The 23,250-nt window shown below is 46.8% G+C and overlaps 1 protein-coding gene across 1 annotated transcript in view; it reads right to left on the bottom strand.

Annotated features, from left to right (window-relative positions):
- Positions 1-490: 490 nt before the first annotated feature.
- exoc6b (exocyst complex component 6B) overlaps positions 491-23,250 on the bottom strand; it is a 24,532-nt gene continuing 1,772 nt past the window's right edge. Inside the window, exons 3-22 of the mRNA XM_054800092.1 lie at positions 23,185-23,232; positions 23,018-23,108; positions 22,897-22,942; positions 22,081-22,285; positions 19,258-19,419; positions 17,565-17,633; positions 16,084-16,167; positions 15,900-15,946; positions 15,694-15,814; positions 15,545-15,616; positions 14,947-15,044; positions 14,216-14,321; positions 14,035-14,144; positions 9,738-9,849; positions 9,433-9,567; positions 9,180-9,368; positions 7,293-7,434; positions 6,156-6,229; positions 1,672-1,784; positions 491-709 (exon numbers count right to left, since the gene is read on the bottom strand). Of these exons, the coding sequence (XP_054656067.1) occupies positions 580-709; positions 1,672-1,784; positions 6,156-6,229; positions 7,293-7,434; positions 9,180-9,368; positions 9,433-9,567; positions 9,738-9,849; positions 14,035-14,144; positions 14,216-14,321; positions 14,947-15,044; positions 15,545-15,616; positions 15,694-15,814; positions 15,900-15,946; positions 16,084-16,167; positions 17,565-17,633; positions 19,258-19,419; positions 22,081-22,285; positions 22,897-22,942; positions 23,018-23,108; positions 23,185-23,232 (2,154 nt within the window). The 3' untranslated portion in view covers positions 491-579. The remainder of the gene's footprint in view (positions 710-1,671; positions 1,785-6,155; positions 6,230-7,292; positions 7,435-9,179; positions 9,369-9,432; positions 9,568-9,737; positions 9,850-14,034; positions 14,145-14,215; positions 14,322-14,946; positions 15,045-15,544; positions 15,617-15,693; positions 15,815-15,899; positions 15,947-16,083; positions 16,168-17,564; positions 17,634-19,257; positions 19,420-22,080; positions 22,286-22,896; positions 22,943-23,017; positions 23,109-23,184; positions 23,233-23,250) is intronic.

Here is a 23,250-nt window from a genome sequence, read left to right as displayed (position 1 = left end):
CCTCATGTTGACTTGAGATGGCGTGGAGGGGAAATGTGACAAGAGGTGATGCAGCACCGTGCTGCCAAAATAAAAGCAGTCCCACAGTTGTTTCTGTAACCTTTGGCCCGCCGCAGTCATCGATAAGCGGGAGCTCAGCCGTCGTGTGCGCGCTGTCTCATCCATCTTCATTAGGCTTGTGTGTCCTCATGCACGTTTACGCCGGCGCTCACACAGGATTCATTCACGCTGGCCTGCAATGGCCTAGGCAGGCTTTCATTGTGAAAATCTTATCTTTATTGCTTCCACATTAGCAGGTTCATTGCCGCTGTGACTCCGCCCCACCGGGTAGCACCAGAAGTTTTAAGAAAGAGACAACTAAGTCAATATAGAATCTTTCTATTTATTGATTAGGCACATGATCATGTTTCCCTCACCAGTAGTGTTCTATTACTACAAACTCTACGCTCAAGTTCCCTTGTCAATCATCTCAGTGCATCCCTTTTTACACACACACACACACACACACACACACACACACACACTATTGCCATCAGTGAGGAAGACCAATGTGAGGAAAGGTCAAAGAGGCCTGGCCTTTCAGGTGTGCTGCTGTTGCGCAATGACATTGCGTAGCTGTTTGATGACGGTGTCGATCAGTTTCTGTCTGTCGCGGTCCGTCTTTCTGAACTGAGCGAAGACGTTGTTCTTCCTGCTGCTCTCCCGCATCCTGACACACACACACACACACACACACACACACACACACACACACACACACAGTAGTTAAGACAAACACTAAAGATTGCCTTGATCGTGTGATTGGATCAACACAAGTCCAGCGTCTGAGTTCATTAGTTGTAAGAAGTAAGTGACTTGTTTAGTCCGCCATTCACTGACGTGCTTTTCTTTAAGGTAACAAGTATGTAGCAGTGAGGGTATGTATGCAAGTGAAGGGAACCAACTCGTTAAGAGGACTAACGGGAGCAGCACTGTCTTGGGTCTCCATCACGGCCATGTTGAAGGAAAACAGCTTTGTCTACATTCTTCTTTTGTCTAAGATGCAGCCACACGGCTATCACCACACAGGAAGTGATTACTACCTATGCTGTGTCTCAGATAGAATGTATTCTAAGTATACTGTGTACACAGTGCACTTTGTTCCTGAGTGTGTGAATGTTAACAGTGCTGTCCCAAATCCATTACTGTCATTGCGCACTTTGCTGACATGATGATCACAATATAGTCAAACCTCGGTTTTCGTACGCCCCACTTTTCATATGATTCGGTATTCGCCCAAAGTTTGCCTTGGTTTTCATACAGTATTGCACATAACAAACTAGTCTGTTTGTCCTGCACTGTATTGTCCCAGTATATCTCAGTGTGAACGCACTTATGCACTCAAATGACCACATGTAAGTACGGAAGTGTACCAATTGAGACACAGCACTCGTTTTCCTGTGTCTACATGAAGACACGCGTGTCTAAATGAAGACATTTTAAACAGCATGCATGCATGTTCACACTGTTAGCTGGACACTAGTTATTGGACGACGACGTGATGACACGCAATACTCACGGGTTCAACAACCTGCCAGTACACAACAAACAAAGTAGACAGAAGGAGAACAAGAGGAGCTGAAAGGAAAGTATAACATGTGAGGAAGAGGATGAACGATGACGGCAACTCACTTCTCCAGCAGGGCCAGGGCGGTGTGCGGGTTCACGCGCAGATACTTGCAGCTGGCTTTTCCGTAGTCAGCGAGGTAGCTGGACCAGTCCCACTGCGTGAACAGCTCCAGCAGCTACACACACACACACACACAAAAGGGAGCACAGTGAAGGGACACCATCATCTGCCTTGAAGTGACCCACATTGTTGCATAACACACACACACACACGCACAAACACGTGCACACACACAAGGCAGGAGCCCCAGTGAACTCTGGGTAACACCAAACACACAAGAGAGAAACCATATGTGAGCGAGGGATGAGAGAGGACGAGGGGGATGGAGAGCGAAACCACATGTGGGAGGGTGGGCGCTTGGAAGGAGTCGCACACGAGAGAAATACACAAGCGACAACAACACAGCTTCAACCTTTGAACTCAAACTGCTATTGCCGACATCCAACTTCACTAAGTTCAAGTAAAACAGTTGAACGAACCACAGATCAAAGTGTTATCTCCAGGGCAACTATGTTATGTAGAAAACACGTCAACCCCGCCTTTCACATGTTATGATACCATGGCTGCCAACATGGCCGCTGCCACTGCCCCAATATGGCGCCCGGCGAAGGAGGCATAGACTTTGTGGACTAATTTGTAGCCTTTCTATTGCTTTCTAGTGTATTAGTTTGTGAAAGTAACTGTGGAGGAGCAATTGCGATTGTCGGCTATATGTGCACATGTACACGTGGTGTGTCGGTGATATCTCCCCCCTACCTATAAAACACTGCATGCACACACATGCACACACACACAATGTCTTGCTGTGAGTGAGCGGCATCAGACCAAATAGTTCATGCCAACAGCCCAAGGTTAAAGGTCACTAAAAGCAGGTAAAGCCACCGTATTGACGGCCTGTCAGTCATCACTTTTTAACGCGAATAAGCTTCTTGAGTTAGCAAGTGTTTGAGGGAAAAAACATCACTTTGACAGCAGTCTGTCAGCAGTGCTCTCGGAGGTGGGGGGTCACAGCCACCAAAGGCCAAACAGACATGTTGGCATCCATCGCGGCGCTCATCCGACTTCCTAAAAGCACCAAAGTGCTTGCCGGCGCTGCGATGGAGAACAGTCGTCTGTCAGCGGTCGGATAAACCCCGCCCCCCTCCTTCTTGCCGGCATTTACGTCTCACAAACTTTCATTCCTCGCCGGATTTCAGGCTCAAGAGGTCACGCAGGCTAAGAGACACCTGTCAATCACCCAAACTGCTTTAGCTACATGCTGAAGAAACACGACAAACAGACATTTCCTCATTAAGAGTATGCCGTCAAATCCCAGGACGTCTGCTGACTCATCACTGGGAAAGTGTTTTAAGACGCAGATGGACATCACTTGACCTTTGAGGCCAGAGGTTATCAGGCCGAGCCGCTATCCACGTTGACGCTTTACTCTCTGGATGAACCACATAAACTAGGGGTGTCCTAACATTTTCCAATGAGGGCTGCATACAGAAAAATGAAAGGAATGAGGGGTTTAATTTAGTACATTAAAGATGCTTAAACCATCCAATGTTGGCCAATATAAGCAAAACGAGGTACGGGCTGAGAAAGACACTGTGCAGGAGAGAGAGGGAAGAGAAAGGTCCAAAAGAGTGATGGTGGAAATATTAAGAGAGGTCTGGCGCTACGTTTACGAAGCAAGTGGCTGATGCATGCTGGGAAAATAAAGAGCAATAATGACAGAAGAGCAGCTCGTTAGCTCCAAACATAGACAGATTCATTGCTCAGCTAACAACTAGCACATCAGCATATCCAACGGCCTGCCTCTGCAAGAACCTCAAAACAGGAAACACACATGCAGGAAGTGTGTGATGCAAGTCTTATTGGTGAGACTGACAGCGGGGTCACCACTGATAGCACAGAACAATGACCCGACCCGGTCAGCGCATGTGAACGTCCACCATGCACGAGCCTGAGGTCCACTCGCGGCGACTTTCAACGAGCTGACCGCTGGCTGACCACGAGCTGGAAGCGGCAATCCCGTCCAATCGGGTGGCCCCGAGCGGCTCTGTTGTCCTGACCACTGGCTGACCTGTTGTCGTGGCGATAAAGCCCAGCCGCAGACAGGACAGGAAGTTGAGGCGGAGGTCGAGAAGCGCACACGGCGACCTCTCCCACACCAGCACCAGCTTCGACTCATAAATCCGCAGATAAGAACGTTTTTGCTTTCTGCCATTAGCCCTGCACTGGCGTGCACGTACGCACGCACATACAGTGTGCATGTGCAGGTAGTGCAAAGCAGGGCGCGCATGTACCATCAGATAAGAGAGTTTGAGGGGGTCTAAAAACAAGTTCCCACCCTCCCTGGCACCGACAGTGATCCCACTGACCTTCCACTGCACCCGCCGCGTGTGTGTGCGTGATCAGGATGAGAGCATCCGTAACTGATAAAAATAGTGCCGACTCAGACTTTCTACATACTGTACTAGTATATGGATGTGTTGATGTAGAAGTGGATGGACATAAATGTCCTTCTTGCCTACCGAGTGTGTAGTAAGATTACAGACAGTGATGATGTGGGAAGCCAACAGGAAGAAAAGAAAAGGCCAGGGGGGGTCGAAAGGCCACATTTTGGTCTTGTCCAGATTTGAAGCTGTCGTCATAGAAACCATCATGGCTTTTCTGTGTCCATCAAAAAAGTCTTTTTGTCTTTCTAAAAGCAGTCATGTCTGCCTGTGTGTGGTGTGTGTGTCCATCTGCTGCTCATCCTTCCTTTGGGCCTCTTTCCCCCTGCTATTGATGCCCCCCCGAGGTGGAGAGACCACCCCGCACGTATCACTTTCACCTGACTGGACGCTTTCAATCGCCATCAACATCTCCATGCATTCAGCGTTCCCTTCCTCTCGGTCGATTCAGAACCGGGCCAGAGCCTTTTTCCCTTCACTCGCGTCCAAGCGCCTTCCTGATCACGGGGCTGACAAGGTCAACGGGTGACTCATGTGGCTGAGTGTGAGGGCTCGGCCCGGACCTGAACTGGACCTGGACTTCTGATGCAACGGCAGAAGTGTGGTGCAAGGACCTCCACAGGCCACACGAGCACAAAATATCTAAAGACACGAGCGTGTGGGAAGTCCGGTATATCGGGATGTTATCGGTTTGGCAGCACTCAGACGGCACCGCAAAACAAACAGGACAGCCAGGTGGCGACTACACGTCTTCCTGATGGACATGTGGACATTCCACAGAAATACACACGAGACTTCCTGTCACTGGCTAGTCACTAAGTTTGGAACACGCATACACACGACTAAAACATTCTAAAATGTGTTGGCGCTGTAAATGGAATGGACAGATTTGTAATCTGAATAAACTGAACTGCAGATGAGTCAAACATGAAAACTAAATGTTGATCAGCTCATCGTTTACACAACATAACTAAAACCAGCTGACAGAATTCCACTTGATTCATGTTCTTATAATATGTGTGTGTGTGTGTGTGCGTGCATGTGTGTCTCCTCGGGGAACTGCCATCTCGGCCCGATCCCAGGACCCCGGAACCTTGCAGAACACCAAGGTCTGACCACACAACTGACGGTGCCGTCAGCATGATTTATCGAGCATTCACGAGCAAGTCGCTCGCACCAAAGCGTCGTTGGGCGCGTATGAGCACGTACGGAAGCGCGCGTGAGAAGGCGGCGGTGGCGCAGGCCAAAGAATGCGTGTGTGAAAAGGAGACGCGGTGGCACATGACGTGAGGTGTGAAAGCTTCTTTTGATTTGATGAGAATGGCGGCAAAAACAATGAGTCGGGAGAGAAAGAAAGTGGAGCCAGGAGATGGACGGGAGGCAGGAAAAGGAGGGACGAGCTGAGGAAGAGGAGGATGAAGCTGAGGGGGTGTTGGAGTAAACATGGACGTTCCTCCAGAGGCACTGCATCATCCCGACAGGCGCAGAAAGAGAAGCGAGGGAGGGAGAAAGCGGGATTGTGACGGAGGGATAAAGGGCTATCCGTCTCTGTCCGTCACCTCATTCATCGTCCTCGCTCCGTCCTGCCGGCCCATCCGTCATCCGCTGTCACACGCACACACTTTCACACACTCACAGCAGAGCTAGCACTCAAAAGTCCAAAAACACCACTGGCGGTTCTGTTTGACCCACACGGGATACTTCCTCCTTCGGGGAGGACACCATCACGCTTCACTTTGGTACTTGAACCGTTCCAGCGCCGCTGCCTACATTTCATCACAACCTAATTAAAAGTTGTTGGACGTCATGACGTTCACAACTAAACGTGTTCACATGTCAAAGAAGCGGTGCTTTTTATATACTCAAGCCTCAAAATGTCACAAAAATAGTTCCTGTTTGCATTTTAAAGGACACTTGTCCCACAGTTGTCCAAATGGAGGAGGAAGACAAGGAGAAAGGATGAAAGGGACGCGAGAGGAGGAAGAAAAGATAGCGTCAGAAGAAAGGAAGGAGAGAGGACGACTACGACGGAGACAAAGACCTACTTGTCTCAAGTCACTGAAGGCCAGAAGCAACGTGTCACCCTGGAAGCCTGCGACCGGGCCGGCTCTGGCAAAACCTGTGGGAAAAAGACAAACCCGCCCCCCCCCGCCGCCCGGTCCACCCCCGGAGCGAGGGAAGAGAGGAGGAGGAGAGAAAAAGGAGGGTGAATAATAAAAGACCTGGTTGGATTCGCTATGCATCAGGACAGATTGGCAGACAAATGACAAGTGGAGGGCGGGGAGAGGAGGGGGCAGGGGTGGGGGCAGGGTGTCAGAGTCATGTGTGTGTGTGTGTGTGTGTCTATGTGCAGCAATTAATGCTGTTAGTTGGAGGTGATGCTGGTGTGTGTGTGTGTTGGGGTCGTATGGAGTGTGAGCAGGGGTCTCAGCGTCACTTGGCGCTGGGAAACAAGCCCATTGGAGAGGAGAGGTGTGTAGCTAATCTCTTTCACCAAAATGGCGGTCCATACACAGCGCGGCGCCGATTACACGCCTGCCATCTCCGCTGACCCCGTGACACACAAAAGCCTTATCTGGTTTTGTTCCTACTTTTCTTTTCCCTCCAACCTTCAAACCCGACGTCTGTCGCTTCCTTCCAGCAGCGGCCATCATGGCATCGCCATCAAGGTTCCTTTCCCTTGTCGTGTCCGCCATCTTTCTGAAAGTTCTCGGCTGCGTTTGAGATTCCAGGTTTTATTTCACCTCTAATCCCTCCTTTCAAAGTCATTCTAGCGCTCCTCTCATCCGTGTATGTTTCTCTCTTTTGTCTCCTCTTTTTTCATTCACACCTCATTCTTTTAATCCTATTTTCCCTTAGCCTCTTTCATCCCATTCCGCTTCCATCCCGCCCTCTTTTTTCCCCATTTAATCCATTTTAAATTGTGTCCTTGGCTTCTTGCACATGGGATAACTTCTCATCTCATCTTTTGTCCATTTATCCAGCTCTTTTTCATCAAGTTGGCAAAAAGATGAAAAAAGGTTTTAACAGAATACAGCGCCCCCTGTTGGCTCCCAATGAAATCTAAATTGGCAGAATGTTGGTGCGTAGTGCGTGGAGTACATTAAGACTGTGTAAAAAGTGTGGAAGGAGGACTTTGGGGACATTTGTGGACAGAAAAGGAGTAGGTTGGCGACACTCACCCTCGCACTCGTGGACGTCCGCATTGAACTGGTGCAGTGCCCCCATGGAGATCTGCTTGACCTCGGGGTCCAGCAGCAGTTGCATCAGTGAGGTGGAGATGTGTTTGCACGCTGACATGCACGCTGTCTGTGCCACTTTGCCCTGAGGAAGACCACCGGAGGACCATCAGAAGACTCAAATACACACTTTGGCTTTTGCTGCTGCAGTCAAACACTATGTTTCCATACAGTGCATTAAGACTGTAGTAAATATTGTAAAAAGATTTCAGACATCTTAACACCTTTTTCCACATTGCCAATTTCACAATGCCGAATCAAGGTCTTTTTTCAGTTATTTAAAACCCGATTGGGACCAGATTGGACCTATGTCAGGCGTCCCAAGCTGTTTTTTTAATTCTAGTTTTACACTAGTATCTGAAAAACTTTAAGATGATGCTTTTATAAAATGACGCTTTTATAAAATGTATACAAATTTTGATTAACATATGACACAAAACTGCCAATGCAACAAAATGTAACGTAAAGGCAAGCATTTTGTTTTCGGGCTACAGCTCTTTGGTGGAAAAAAAACAATGCATTTGTTTATTACCAAAAACGCTGGCTATGTATATGCTGATGACCATGTGAACAGGGACAATCTTATCTTGTGGCTGCAAACATGTCTTGTCTTAAAGACAATAGCAACGTTAAATTACATGTATGTGCATGTATATGTCACAGTGGATTCACCCCACATGGAAATGAAACGAAACGCATGAAGAAAAACATGTATTACAAGCAGCTCTGGGGCAGTCTTAATAGGGTGAGACGGACACACAAATGGTGAGGAGTCGTGACGATTGAACAAGAGGACGAGCACTGAACACTGAATGATCCCTGAGGTGTAGCACGTGCTAACGACCAAGGTGTGTGTGGCATTAAAGGCCCATGACATGTTGACCTTGTCAACATGTTCTCTGGAAGCCTCCCAGCGACGACCCTGCTGTCATTCATCCGTTTGTTTAGTGGGATCAGCACACATCTCCCCTCACTTTGGACAGTAACGTGCATCACTCGCGTCACACGCCGCATGCTGCTAGCTAGCTAACTCTCAGGCTGGGGATGTGGGGGTCAAAATTGAGGGGTTAGCGAGGGCAATCGAGCCATTGTCATGACAACGTAGATACTCACCGGTAAGATAGCATGTTCTACGGGTGCTCCCTATGGCGAGAGACATAAACCATAAATTTGGTGGTTTGCCGCCTCAGTGGGCACGGAGCAGGTGGCTTTTCAGAATAAAACACCCTGGAAGGAAGCAAGCGTTTAACATGCAGCCTTGCTGTCAGACATCATGTGAGCATCTGGATGCTGCCTTCAACTGCTTCTCATCTCTCTCTTTTGCTGCTGTACACGTCCACTCTAGTTTAGAGGGTCATGCCACTCAGATTTACTGATCCACAGCATCCGATCTGCTTAGGCGCCCCCACTCACACGGTGAGTGTGTGTGTGTGTGGGTAAGAGGGCGACAGGGTCACGTCCGGGGCTCGTGCGGGTGTAAGGTAAAGCTTCTTAGAATTGCTGGAAAACACTTAGCTCAAACACTGTGTGTGTGTGTGTGTGTGTGTGTGGCCTTGTGACCTATGACCACCAAATGTGTGCGTGTGTTTGTGTCAGAGTAAAAAGATCAGATGTTTGCTGTGAGCTTTAAGAGGTGGAGCAATATGTAGGGACGATGCGATGATGTTCCAGCGGGCCCGTGGAGTCAATAACCTGAGCTGCTGTGTAATCTGCCGCTCACCTCTTAATGAGCTCAGCATGTTAACGAGCTTAAACCAGAACAAACTAAAGCGGCTTGTGCTGCCCTGTGATGTGTCATGCTGACGTCCACGTGCGCGTGCACACACTCACAGGCAGGTTGGTGAAGACACTGAAGGTGCTCTTCAGGAAGGCCATCAGGTCCAGCAGGTAGTCGCTGGGCGTTGGCGCAGCGCCAGTCGGCACGCCCGCCATCCAGTCGTAATCCGCCAGCTGCAGGAACTGGTCGATTTTGGCATTGAGGCTGGTGTAGATCTCCGCCTCAGCTGCGTGGCGCGCATCCTGCCAGAGACAACACAAAGCAGGCTCAGAAAAATCGCATGTATGACAACGGTTGTTTGCTCACCTTAAATGTAGACGTCCCATACAGCTTGGTTGCGTTGGCCGTGTCCGGAGGAACATTGGTGATGTTTGCTATGAACTCCTCCAGGAAGTGACAGCTCTGCTCGAGGTGGGTGGTGTTGATGATCACCTGCACCAACTGGACACAAGGCAACAATCATCATCATGACCACCCAACACACATGATCGTACAAGCACGAAAAGTCTGCTGCGGTGGTGGCAAAACGAGCTGGAAGTACTACCACTGGAGCTATGCAAACAACATTAGCCGCTTCTCTCCCAGAGAGAAGTGATTTTATTACACGCTACCTCAGCCAGGCCCACATTCTTCTTCTTAATGGCGTACTGCAGACAGTGGCTCAGGGTTCGGGTCAGCAGCAGATTGGTGGATTTGCGGATCATGTCGTCCACCTCTGTAGAGCTGACAAAACAAACACACACACATCATTTCTTGACAGTGTGTGCAAACCAACAAGGCCACCCGTTTGAAGTGACAGAAACAATAAATCATTCATTTTATACATATATTATTATATACAGTATATATTATTATCATTATGAGCTCACAATTCACAATTTGACATGTCCACAAAGGAGTAGGAAGAAGTAGAGTTTAAATAATCCTACCCTGTCTCTGTTTCACAGCAATTGCTAATGCATTTGCTCACTTCCTGCATTCAACATGTACCCTTTACCACTTCTGAAATTACACAAGAAACTTATAAGGCAGTATAGTGCGTACAATAGAGTTACAATTTGTGAATCAATATAAATAAGTTATTTAACCTTCATAATAAATGAACTCATAAATGTATAATCAGAAGTGATTAAGAAGTTAATATTTGACAGAAACACCGTGGCTGATGAGTGAGTACAGACAATGTCATACTTCAGCTAGTCCCAGGAAATGAAGAATGAGATGACATAGCATTGTACAGTCACGGTATTTCCCCGTGTTTAAAGAATCTTCTTCCTTATACTTTGTAAACATCAACTGCTTGTACTGTTTCTTGAAATGGCTCATCTTAGGGCATCGTTTGAGTTCTTTACTCAATCCGTTCTATAACTTAATTCCACATACTGACATGCTGAAGGTTTTTAGCGTTGTTCGCACGTATACGGTAAGTGTTTAAAGTTTAATTTTTCTCTATAAGATCATATTTCTCCGACCTTGATGAGAAGAATTGTACTACGTTTGTGGGTAGCCGGTTATTGTTTGCTTTATGCATAATTTTAGCTGTTTGAAAGTTTACCTGATCAGCAAATTTTAATAATTGTGATATTGTGATTTTAAGAATAAAAGGGTTAGTATGTTCTGTATACACGGCATTATCCTATCTGACCTTTTTTGTATTACAGTTAGTGTTACAATATCTCCCAGTATTGACCCCTGGGGTACTCTTGACTCACTCTCTGAACCATTTAAAGTAAAATGATGGAGGATGTACCTCATAAAAGACACTAAAATACTACTAATTCATCAAAGTCAAAGATCTGTGATGTTACAAATAAGTCACATTGTTGCCATTGTTGATGGTAAATGTATTCCTTATTTGAAAATTACTCAACTTGAAACTTCAGACAGAAAGTTCCACAGTTGCACGAAAGTACTTTGAATTGAAGCAAAGAGCATATTATCATTGAAAATCATTGAAACAATGACATTTATCAAGTGTCTTATTAGCATTTTTGCTATTGTGACAAATACAGTACGTCACATCATGCTTTTCATAGCAACTTGAAGTCTAAAAGCCCAACAGCGATATTTTCGTAGCTTGTTTTCCATGAATTCATCGATGAAATATAGTAAGAACAGTTTATTTGTAATATATGGCACCCTACTAAAGTATTAGAATTGTTTAAGGCATCTTCCTTTAATACTTCTACTGTTTTGTTCAGGCTGCGTTCATACATGATGTGCTGAACGAGCCCAATTTATAATTTCACTGATTTTATTAGTCCAGAATCATACTTTGCAACTTTGTTACCTTCCTTTTTACGGATGTTCGTGCCACAATCAAAATGTACAGCTTTCCAAATTGTATAGTCACCAGAATTATTTACCGGTAATTATTTGTGAATGTATTAAGACGAACCTGTCTTATTGTCCATAGTTGGAGAACATGTTATTTTAGTTGAGTATTAGTCATAATTTTTTTTACATTATTTTTGTTTTAATTGACTATTGGTCATAATTTTTTTCATGACTTTTGTTGAGACAAAATGTTTACAATAAATACGACACTTTTTCTATGACTTACATTTGTCTAATTTTGCACAGCGTTTATTTGTGAAATGCATCCAGTGGCATAAAAGAAAAATAATGTATTCACTCATTACACAAGATGTGACCTGACATTAATTTGAGGGAAAAGCTGCTGTCTATATCATACCGCGAATGAAGTGCTGAACAATATCAGTATATTGGATATTGAGTATTCTGATATTCGGATATTGAGCATCTGTAGTTCTTCTGGGTAAAAACAAACATGTGATGCTACACACTACTGATGTTGTGTTTGAAGTGTGCCTCATGCTGGCCTGAACACAGGCAGATGAGAGGGACAGGTGTGGACAAGCACATTTGAACAGCATGAGACTAAAAGTCAGGGGTCAAACAGTACCAAGAGCAGGACAAAGCAAAGCATGCACATGTTGGTTGGGTTCTGTTGTGTGCACGTGTGTGTGTGTGATTGGGAGTTCAGTTCCACAACCCTGTGGCTAATAAATACATTCCGGACAATTCCCCCAATTGTCTGTGCCTGGAACTTAATCTAACACACTCACTCTCTCACACCCACACATACACGCACGCACGCATTTACACACACACGCATACACACACACACACACGCATACACACACACACACACACACACACACACACACACCCCCACACACACACACACTTCTGCTCACTCCGCACCTCTCCAAGAATTTTTCCCCCTGCTTTGAATTGTCGGAATGTATTTAGGATTCCTTTACTTTTTTGGAAAAACAGTAAGTTCCAAGTGTAGCTCACCCCAGGGCGGCACAGCATGAGTATGTGTGTGCGTGTGTGTGTGTGTGTGTGTGTGTGAGGGGAGAGAGTGGCAAAAAGTCAACGTCCGTGAGTGAACTCTGCAAGCACACAAATATAGATGCACCGCAGGATTTCGATAGAGTTTCATTGTGTTCGGCCTGCCATCAGCCACAACAGATGTGGAGGGAAGGGGAGGGAAAGGAGGGGGTGCTAAGAAGAAGGGGGAAGGGGGGGGGAAGAAAAAGAGGCTAATCATCATTTCCGGTAAGTGTACAACGACAGTAATGTATTTGGGACAGCACAAGACTGCTAAGGAACTAAGTACACAGTGTACACAGTATACTCATTGAAGTATACTAACGGAAGCTTTTAATCTGAGACACAGGTCATGGTTTAAAGAGGCCAGAGTGCTACCTGTGTGCTCCGAAATGCACCCAGGGACAACAACCACAAATAGACAAGTCGTCTCAGATCCGGCTGATAACTGTGTACTGAGCAAACTAACAGAACAAAACCTTAGCTGCATCACAACTGGAGCAACATGGAAGCGTTTGCAATGGCCAACATGGACCTGTGCAGCGCGGCGAGGCCAAAAAGTGCTTTTATTTTCTTTCCTTGAACAGAACATGTTCTTCCTCAGCGACACCCCTGCTTCGCTTTCGCAGCTCAACACGTTCACGCCCGCACTTTTTCAGCACAGACGTCTGAGTGCTCCACCAGGACACTGCCAATCACCAATGCAAATGGGGGGTTAAGGTCAAAAGTCAAGGAGGGATCAATGACCGCCGTCCCGCTCCGTCGTCCTGTCTGCTTCCGGAGCCGCGTGCATTTGAAGTTGGCAGGAAGGCTGAGGAGGGTGATTAGTGCCATTAGTGCTGTGTGATTAGTGCGGCACCACCACTGCTCCTCCCGCCTCCCAGACAACACACAACCAATTCACTTCCAATCAATCCCCCACCCACCCCGCCACTCAGGTCAGACCACCTCAAAACATCATAAGAAGTGACATCGTCAGTCTCTACTTATTGCAACTTTCCTGTGTGTGTGTGTGTGTGTGTGTGTGTGTGTGTGTGTGTGCACGCCCGCATGTGACTGGCCCGGTCCCAGGTCTGTGGAGCGCAAGATGTTCCCTGATTGCTCGTCTCCTCAGTGGAAAAGTAGCTGCTTTGTTTTACTTCATTCTTCCACAAAGCGTAACCAACAGTGCACGCACACACACACACACACACACACACACACACAGTTAGTGTTTAACCTCGAAAGACGACTGTACATAAGTATGTGTGCATGCGTGTGTGTGTGTGAGATGACAATGAGGATGGAAAGAAAGGCTGCCCTATGAACACAAAAACAATTTGAAGACAGCATCAGTACAGCGCCACCTGGTGGTCAGACTAGCCTCCTAGGAGACCACCAAGGAGGTTTTTCAAGCAAGAAAATAGGCCATGAAAATTGTGTGCGGTGTGCAAATAGCAAGAGACATAGACCTACTACAGTCTGGTACACAGCAGGCTTGGGTGTTTACACGCTGCAGGAAGAATTTTGATGAAGGAGGGAAAAAGAAGAGCGAGGGAAAAGGCGTACCTGAGGTGCAGGTCTTCAGAGTACTTGAGACAAGCATAGATGAACTCTTTGAGCTGGCAGTAGACTTTTGGCACAAACTGGGAGAAGGGAAGCTTCTTGGGGAAGGGAAGCTGCAGAGAACACTTTCTCATGTCAATTGAAATCTTTGATTCAGCCTTGGTGTCCCTCCATTGCCCTCTACCTTGTCTAGTTGGGGGTCTTGCAGGGGGAACTGGGAAGTGTAGTGTCTGTATTCCTGCTCTGATGACACCGGGATGGGACTGAAGTTGTCCTGGTCCAACACCTGCCTGGGGAGCAGAGGCAGACGAGCTCAGCTAAGAACTTTCTATGCCGCTTATCCTTCTCTAAACATACAAGCACCCCACAGGAGGGGGCCTGGGGTGTCATTCTAATGCTTGAGGTTTTCTTAGCCCCCCTCCCCTCTTTCATCACCCCCTTTCTTGTTTGGCTCTCGAGACTTCGGACGTTCCAACGTTCCATGGAGAGGCCATGAACCGGAGAGCGCTCCCTCTCCAACAATGCAACACATTCCTGTGGCTTTCCCGTGTGTGTATGTGCGTGCGTGTGTGTGTGTGTGTGTGTGTGTGTGTGTGTATGAGCAAGGAGTTTGAGTGTGTTTGTTTGTGTGCTGGCTGGCTCTGAAAGTCCCACTGGTGTCACTGCACACACGAAGAAACAATGGCATGCAGTGCCCTCACATACATCTCACCAGGGCACTACCCATCCTGCTCTAAAACACTTCCTGCCTCTGGATGCTCATTAAACTTCAAAACGGCGACATTTCCCACAAACTGCTGTGCGTGCGTGTGCAGCGGTGTGCCCTTTTCACCTTTCAAGTCGAGGAGGGGGGAAGGTCAGGAACATGTCAGCCATTTGAAAAACACACACACACACACAAAAAAACATTAGTACCTGAAGGTGACGTTCCATCTCTTCAGCAGGATTTCGCCATACTGCTCCCTCATCTCCAGCAGCATGTCGAAGAGCTGGGACACCGGGAAGCCGTAACCCTGTGGGAGAAGAGGTCGACATGGCGACAGTGTCACCATCCACCTCAGCATGGTCAGCCTGACACCCATATAGCAGTTAACCCCTTGCCGTTCCGACAGCCCGTAAGGGTTTACACCGTGCCCTATTTGCATGTTATACGTCATTGGAGAGCTTAGCTTGTTGTTTAGTCCAGGCTGGGTTAACATTAATTTTAGCCCAGTCACAAACATAACCATGAATGCAATTCACAGTATTCCAACAGCAGGGTAAGTCAGATAAAAATGGTCCCGTTACATTGGCAATGGTCCAGTAAATGTTTGGAATGCCTGATCCTAACTTTACAAAAGCCTGTGTCAAATACTCAAATTTTGTAGTATCATTGTCAAATGTGAAAGCTACGGCCCCGTGTTTTCCAGTCCACACATCCAAAATACTGGTAAAATACTTAAACTAAAATACTTATAACTGCAATTTGTCAACAGATGGAGGAAAAGTAAGGTAGGACTGATACATACAGTACCTGAAGTGTATCAGCAAAGAGGACAATGAGGTTCTTCAGATCGAGAACCAGATCTGGGTCATCACAGTAGGACTGAGGACACAGAGGAGTGTATCAGTGTGTTTGTGTGTGTGTGTGTTTTCACAACTATGTGTATGGCATGTCCCTACAGTGTGCGTCCTCAGAGCAGCCACGATTTTGGACAGCGCCAGCTCCCAGAGCTCCTCCACATAGGCTCTGTTGACCAAACCCTGCGTGGTGTGAAGGACATGGTCCTCCACTACAAAGAACCTGAGCACAACACCACACTTCCATGTTATTCTCAGCACTTTTCATATTCAGGAGAGCATATAATGGTGATGCATTGATCACTTACCCAACAATCTGGTTGAAGTAGTGCCTGTATCCTTCCAGAGTTTCATGCTGGAGAAGAAAACAACATGAAGCTGATGTGGAGAAGCACTACAGCATAAAGTGGTCGTACGTGGAACAATGTTGTGTGTTATTGTGGGGGGTGGGGTGCAGTTAGCGGTGTGCAAACAAAAACACTGTGATCATACCATGTTAGAGTGCGGCTGCAGCACGAGGCGAGCCTGTTTCCTCCTTTGTTTTCGGTAGTAGTTCTCAAACACATCACGCAAACCCTGCAACACACATGACAGCTACGAGTTGGACGGTGTGTGTATGTGTGCAATTATTGCATTACATCACATCAGGGGTGTGTAAACTCTTTCCACAGAGGGAGGGATGAATACAAAAAAAATCAAAGGGTTTTTTTTCATATCTGTCATTTTGTAAAAACCAATCCAATATGCTAAGATACTGTACTTAAAGGCAAAAACAGCCTACATGTCAACTTTATTAGCATTTTTGCCACTTTTGCTGTTGTTTTTTTAATTTTGCCATAGGCAGACAAAACATGAGCTGCGGGCTGCACTGTGGACACCCCAGCACTACATTATTAGTAAACTACACACCAGGGATGTGAGAAGTCTCAGGCATATAAAAAATATAAGTTCTACTGGGAAATAAGTACACCATGACAGACTGAATGATGGGAAAGTTCAGATAAAGTGATTGTGAGTGAGTGAGTTTGTGTGCGTGTGTGCTTGTGTGTACTTAAGATAAAGGTTTGGTTCGGCGTCTTTGGTCCGACATCAAACTAAAAGCACACACACAAAAGACAACTGTTGCCCCTAGTATCTCTTCCTTCCATTACGCAGCGGCACCTTATCACTGCCTACTCTTGGCTCCAAAGCAGCAGACACACTGCTCTGTTTTAAGTTTTTCTGCTGGTGCTCTGAGATAGCAGGAGCGGTACTAAGGAGATAACGAGGTAAAGTTGCGGGCGAGGAACACAGTGGGATGAGTGAGAGGAGTGTGCCGTGTTGAAAGAGTTAACCTTCTTCACCTCTGAGGTCGCTCCACCGCAGGGGAGACATTAATATCACTCTCACTGACGTCACACTCAGCTACTAGCTAACATGCACACTTGCAGACCACCAGCCTAAACCCTTTGTGACCTCTTTCCTCGCCGTCATGTCACCCAGTTAGCCGCTCTCTAACCCCCACGTTCCCTCTATCGCTCACTTTCTCCTTCCTGTCAAAGTTCATGCACTTCCTGCCCCCCCCCCCCCCCGCCAGAGAGCACATACACACAAACGATGAACAGAAACAGTCGACCATGTGGATGTGTTGGCCCGGTCACAACCCCAAAGTGCCTGTAAGGCATGCACGCGCACACACAATATGTGGAGCTAACCCAGTCATGGCCCAGTCAACACCTCCTCCCATGTCGCCTTCACGCTAACTGACACACACACACACACACACACACTGTAGCCACCTGGTTGGAGTGTGGCCAGGCCCGAGCCAGAGGCCTCTTCTTTTCAGAAGAATTGAGCTGGCTGCATTAGAACCATGCTGGAGCTTTCCCATAAGGCTACAACATGTGCCTCATCCCTTCTCAAGAAGAGGCTTGTTGTTGTGATCGGCCGTGCTACCAGAACTTCCGTTAAAAGGAACTTGAAGATGAGCTCACCAGCACTGTGTAGATATGAAGACAGCGGTACACGGGCGAGAAGTCCACCAAGTCCTGAGCCCCACTGACCTGCACAGAAGCAAACAGGAAGTGTCCGTTAATGACTCCAGATTACATAATTCTGTGTGCCTTTCACACAGAACCCAGTGACGTAGGACATTGCTGTAAGTGTGTATGCAATAATTAGATGTGTTGTGACATCACCACACAACACCCAGGTTGTGGCAAGGCAGGCAGAATTCCCTTACAAAAGGTGCCGTCCGACCTCTGCTACTGATTCGAAAGGTACTCTGAAAGCTGCAAATTGCAGTGCTGATTTCGCACCCCCAAATCATATTTTTGTGTACAGAACTTGAGTGGTGGGGGGTCATACATTATAGTAGGGGTCAGCAACGAGTCAATCGCAAGCTACTGGTCAATCTTTGGGACTTTGCCGGTCGATGGCGAGAATATTAGGAAAAAAAAAATTATATCAGCGCCCTCCCCTCCTGGAGAGCAACCAACAGGCACACATTTTGACCACTGAACACGCCCGTACGCCTTGCCGACCTCCAGGTCTTGTGCATGTTCACGGCTGACTCTAGGGATCTTGGTCTCCAAAAGGTTGGTGACCACTGCATTATAGCGATCTAATGCTATTTATTTATTTTGTATTGTGTAAAAATAAGACAGTAACAACATCAAATTAAATTTTCAAAAGTAGGGCTGTCAACCGATCCAAATATTTAATGGCGATTAATAACATTTTGTCCATAGTTTACTCATAATTAATCACACTTAATTGTAGATAGAAATAAGTTTTACCTATAATAAGTAAGGATGTAACTCTCTTTGTGGTAAACGATTCGATACGCAGCTACACCAATAACTACATCAAATTTTTACACAAATCCAAAGCAGTTTTATGTTTTACATTTTGTTCCCTTACTTCCCTGACTGAATCAAACAGTGACCTTAAAACTGCGTGACATATCGAACCATTATTATGGCGTCCCATTACACCACTCGTGTGACAGCGTTCTTGGATGGATTGGAAAAGAGTGGAAGGAGGAGGCCAGGGAAAAGGGAGGCATGGCGAACAAGAGGATGACATTCCAGAGACGAGGAAGGCGAGCAAAGAGGAAGAGCAGGTAAAAAAAGGCTCCAAACGGAAGAGTACAAAGACAGTAGAGGAACATAGGAAGAAGAGACTCAAGGGGACGGCCGTGAATGACGGGAAGGGGAAGACGTGCCAGGGGCAGGGACACTGTTAGGTTGGCATCGGCGCCGACGCGGCCGTAACCCCAGCGACCGCGGGGTCAAGCCTTTGTGGGAGCCAAGGCTTGAAGCAAGTTTACAGGACGTAAATAAGGCAAAAGGGACAACGGGGACCTGCAAAGAGAATGGCAGCACTAGGGTGACAAGTTCAGCCTCATTGTGCTTGGTCTTCCTTCAGCTCGAACACATCGGTGGCATAAAAGAACTCAGATCCCGCCAGGAGCGACTTGAGGAGTTCATTGTCCTCCTACTTTAAGTCCCTTTGGCAATAATGGCACAAGTTGGTGAGTAAACATCCCCGTTAAGTCCCACATTCCCATTAATGCCCCACTGTTTGTTTCTGCTTTTCAGTTCAACACGAGTTTTACAATTTCACCCACCGGGTCCAATTGTTTGTGTGCGCGTGTTTGTATGTGTGTGCGTGTGTGTGGCTCACGTCATCATCTTCCTCTTCATCCAGGATACCAGAGTCCAGTTCTGACAGCGGACTGCCAGCCTGCCCATTGCTCTGCATGACCCCAGCGACTGCCAGCGCTTCTCTCCTGGGGCGCTGGCCAATGGGAGAGATGGAGTTGTCCAGCGATCGCTGCAGTTGGGCCTGAAACAAACACACCAAACTATCAACAGTGCAATGTTCAACTGAATGTCTGCACCAACAGAGAGCATCCAATTAGTGATGTTTCACAATGATGTGAGCATTACTTGGCCACTTCGTTAGGTACGCGACAGCTGGATTACTACGTATAAATATGGAATTGTTCACTAATGGGTCTCCTCTCGCCTTACTGTGTATGAATTCAATAAAATGCTTCCAAGCAGGAAAACTCCAGATGGGACATCCCAACTGGAGATCCCTTTAAGTCATTGGAAGCAGACAACGCGGTAGTTTCTCCATGATGGTTAAGCACGCCGACCAGCGGGTGCCCTCCGCCACCCTTGCTGCATGCGCACGCATGTGTGTGTTCAGTAACTAAATACAGGTAATCAATCTTCTTCCACTTCACAGGCCCAACAATCTGTTTCCCATTAGTGTGTGTGTGTGTGTGTGTGTGTGTGTGTGTGTGTGTGTGTGTGTGTGTGAGAGAGAGAGCGAAACTACTGAAAACTCAGCAGAAGTTAGAGCTGCTCGTTTGCTCAAAGTAAAAACGTGAAGAGGCAAGTGAGGGACTACATGGAAAGATGAGGACATGGAAAGACTGGAATGAAGATGCAGGGATGGACAGGCGAAAATGTGAGTGAACAAAATGATGACACAGCACAAATATTTTCTCCTGAATCCAGCCAGAATGTGGAAAAAAAAATGACAGGTTGAACCAGACCAGACCAGACTTAACTGGACTGAACCATGTGAGTGTGGACACAACTTTGTTGAAGTTCTGGAACAGCACCAGTTATGATACACCTTGATGTCACCTTTATTCCTCTCCACCCTCTCTTCCTCACCTACTCAGCCTTTCTTTTCCAAGCACGTGGTGGCAGACAGTGGGTCCATTGTGACCACTTTGCTCTCCTTCCCAGATCTATTTATTTTCACGTGCAGGTACCAAGCACTTGAGCTCATTTGGACCATTTGAACTGACAGAGAACGGACTGGTGGCAGGAGGAGGAGTTGGATTTCCGAGTGGGAACATCTGATAGAGTCTCACTAACGGGACAGTCTCCCTCATAATTAGCGGTTACAGGAGGCAGCACTTAGTTTCCTCGGGGACTGCAAGTGGATTTTCCACACCAGTGGTTCTCTAATTGTGGGCCAAAAGAACCTCAAGTCAACAAGGAGGGCTGACATGGATTAGGAATAATCATCTAGGTTTACTGCTGGCTCCGGTCGCTGTACGGAGGACAGGAAGCGAGAAAATGGAGGTGACTTATTTGTTGACTTGTCTTAATTTAGAACAGAAATGAAATGCTTTCAAATCCAAGTGTGCCACACAAAATTCCAGAGGAAGTATTGATGAGAATGTCCTTCGAGACTCATCTGTCTGTCACCAACAATTCCTTCCCTGTTCCTGTCCCAACTCTTTATCCTGCACTTCCACACAACAACATTCCCCAAATAAACAAGAGGTCTTGCTGTGAGTTGTGGACACAAAACGCACACACACACACAACTTCCTTAGCCTTGGAAAAGACAAAAACAATGAGGTAAGTGCTGAAGAGCAGGATTTGCCTGACTGCAGTCTGCGTAATCACAACTTCCACACTCAACCTGGAAGAGATATGCTATTTGCTGGAACTGTCCCTTAATACCACATATTTTCAATTCATGCGAACATTTTACAGACAAAAACACGGTTGTGCTATGGGTTCACCAGTAGCCCTCATTGTGGCCAACCTCTACATGGAGAACATGGAAAGGATGGCTCTGAACTCCTTTCAGGAAACAAAGTCGCTGGTACCGATATGTGGATGACACATACTGTAGGTTCAAATCAAACACAAAGAAGTGCAAGCCTTCACCAACCACATTGACTCAGTGAACAAAAACATCAAGTGCACACGAAACATATCAAAAAGACTGTATTGTCTACATTGGACGACAGGGGCCTCCATATTGGGGTTTACAGAAAACCCACACATACACGGACACACACACTGAAAAATACCTACTTTTGACGCACCACTCTCTGGCACACAAACTGGCCATTATCAGAACACTACAACACAGAGCTGATAATGTTCCCACCAGCCCACAGGCCAAAGAGAAGCATAAACCTGTGGTTACTCCAGCTAGCTGTTTGTAAAAAAAAAGTGCATCTATTTCCAGAAGGAACAAGTGCACGGTGGATGAGGAACAAAAAAGTGATAGACGCAATGACATTCCATATGTATCAGGTCTCTCTGAGAAACAACGCAGCATTGGCAGAGGCCTTACTCCACTGTATCTTATTGACTGTTGTTTTGCACCACAAAAAATGAAACCATTCTTAGTTGGGGTGTGCCTCTGCCTTAAAGAATAAACACTTGGATCCTAGAGTCCTGTCTAGAGAACATGGACTAGTGAAGCCTGCTCAGATGAAAGGCGAAACATCTAAGAAAACATTACAGTTGCAATCGATTCAATGCCCTGAGAATACAAGGACATGGATGAATGAGAATATACACAAACTGCAGTCTGCAACATTCCCTATCAGAAATACAGGAGGTTGTATGATGAATGGTGTATGTCCTGAGTCCAGATAATCCTACTATGCCATCTTTTAGTGGTAACAAGTGACTGACTAGCGCCTCCAGAGGCACACAATGGTATTACATGACAAACCTGTCTGATGGCAGTTTCTCCAATCTTGTCCGAGTGTTTTCGGATGCTCTCCAAGAAGTCTTTCAGCTGGGTCATGGCGGTGTCCCGGATCTGCGTCCTCAACTTGGGAATGTTTTCCGCCATGATAGTGCAGAACCGGTACTGGCCTGCCCTGGGAAGACACGTTTGCTCCAGCTGTTCCAATGTGCGCAGCGCAGGGTAGTACCTACACACACACACACACACACACACACAACCTTTTACTTTCTCTTTGAATGTGTTAAGTTCCTCTGGGAATAGGAGTAAAATCAGCTCAATAACAGATGCACTCCACACACACACACACACACACAAGCATGTGATGATGTGCACTGCATGTGTATCACTCACACTGTTGGCTGACCTCACGCTGCTCTGTGCTCACTGAAGGGACAGCAAGCAGCAGAAAAGAACATTAACAAACCATTAATTTAGGACCAAGCAGGCTTCTGTCCTCAGTCAGAGCCAGGCCAGGCAGAGAGAGGAGAGGGAACGAGGACGTTTGGAAGCTATTCAGAGTTCTCTGGCTCCATCTAGTGGCGGTAGCTGTACTGTCTCATGGTCACAGTACATGTACACAGACACGGACACACACTGACTCAACATTTGTAAGTCCACAGGTTTTTCTCCTGTATTTTCATTTCGTTTGTTAGCTTGACATTTGTCCATTGCTGTCTGATTTGGTTTCTGATTTCTTATGTTGATTTCTGGTTTCTCAAATGATGTCATATTTACAAGTAATTGTGCCACCTGTTGAGTGGACATGAGATGGCATTGCATTGGACATGACTCTCATACCTTTTGGCTTCCATTTGCTCCTGAAGGCGTCCATACATCTCCAAGACTGTCACACAAAAACACACTAGTTGTTAGTGATTCTCTCCGTGATTGGACTTCATTTAGTGAGTGTGTGTGAGACCTGGTAGGCAATGCGTCAGCTTGTCCACGGTGGTGGCGATGTTTCTCTGTTGCACTCTGCACTGCCTCAGCTCCTCCATGGAGCTCATCAGCTACAGAGGGAGGATAAAGCGGTGAAGAGGAGGCTGTGATTGTGGATGGATGATTTTTGTCAGGGAGTCAACTTGCCTCTTTGCCGTCACCCTGGAGGGACCTGTTGGTCTCAGTCACCTGACTCTGTGGAGGTAAAAAAAG

This window comes from Dunckerocampus dactyliophorus, chromosome 15, assembly GCF_027744805.1.
Source record: "Dunckerocampus dactyliophorus isolate RoL2022-P2 chromosome 15, RoL_Ddac_1.1, whole genome shotgun sequence".
In the NCBI taxonomy this organism is placed as follows: domain Eukaryota; kingdom Metazoa; phylum Chordata; class Actinopteri; order Syngnathiformes; family Syngnathidae; genus Dunckerocampus; species Dunckerocampus dactyliophorus.
The sequence above is the reverse complement of the archived record's forward strand: the minus strand, read 5'-3'. Positions and strand labels throughout refer to the sequence as shown.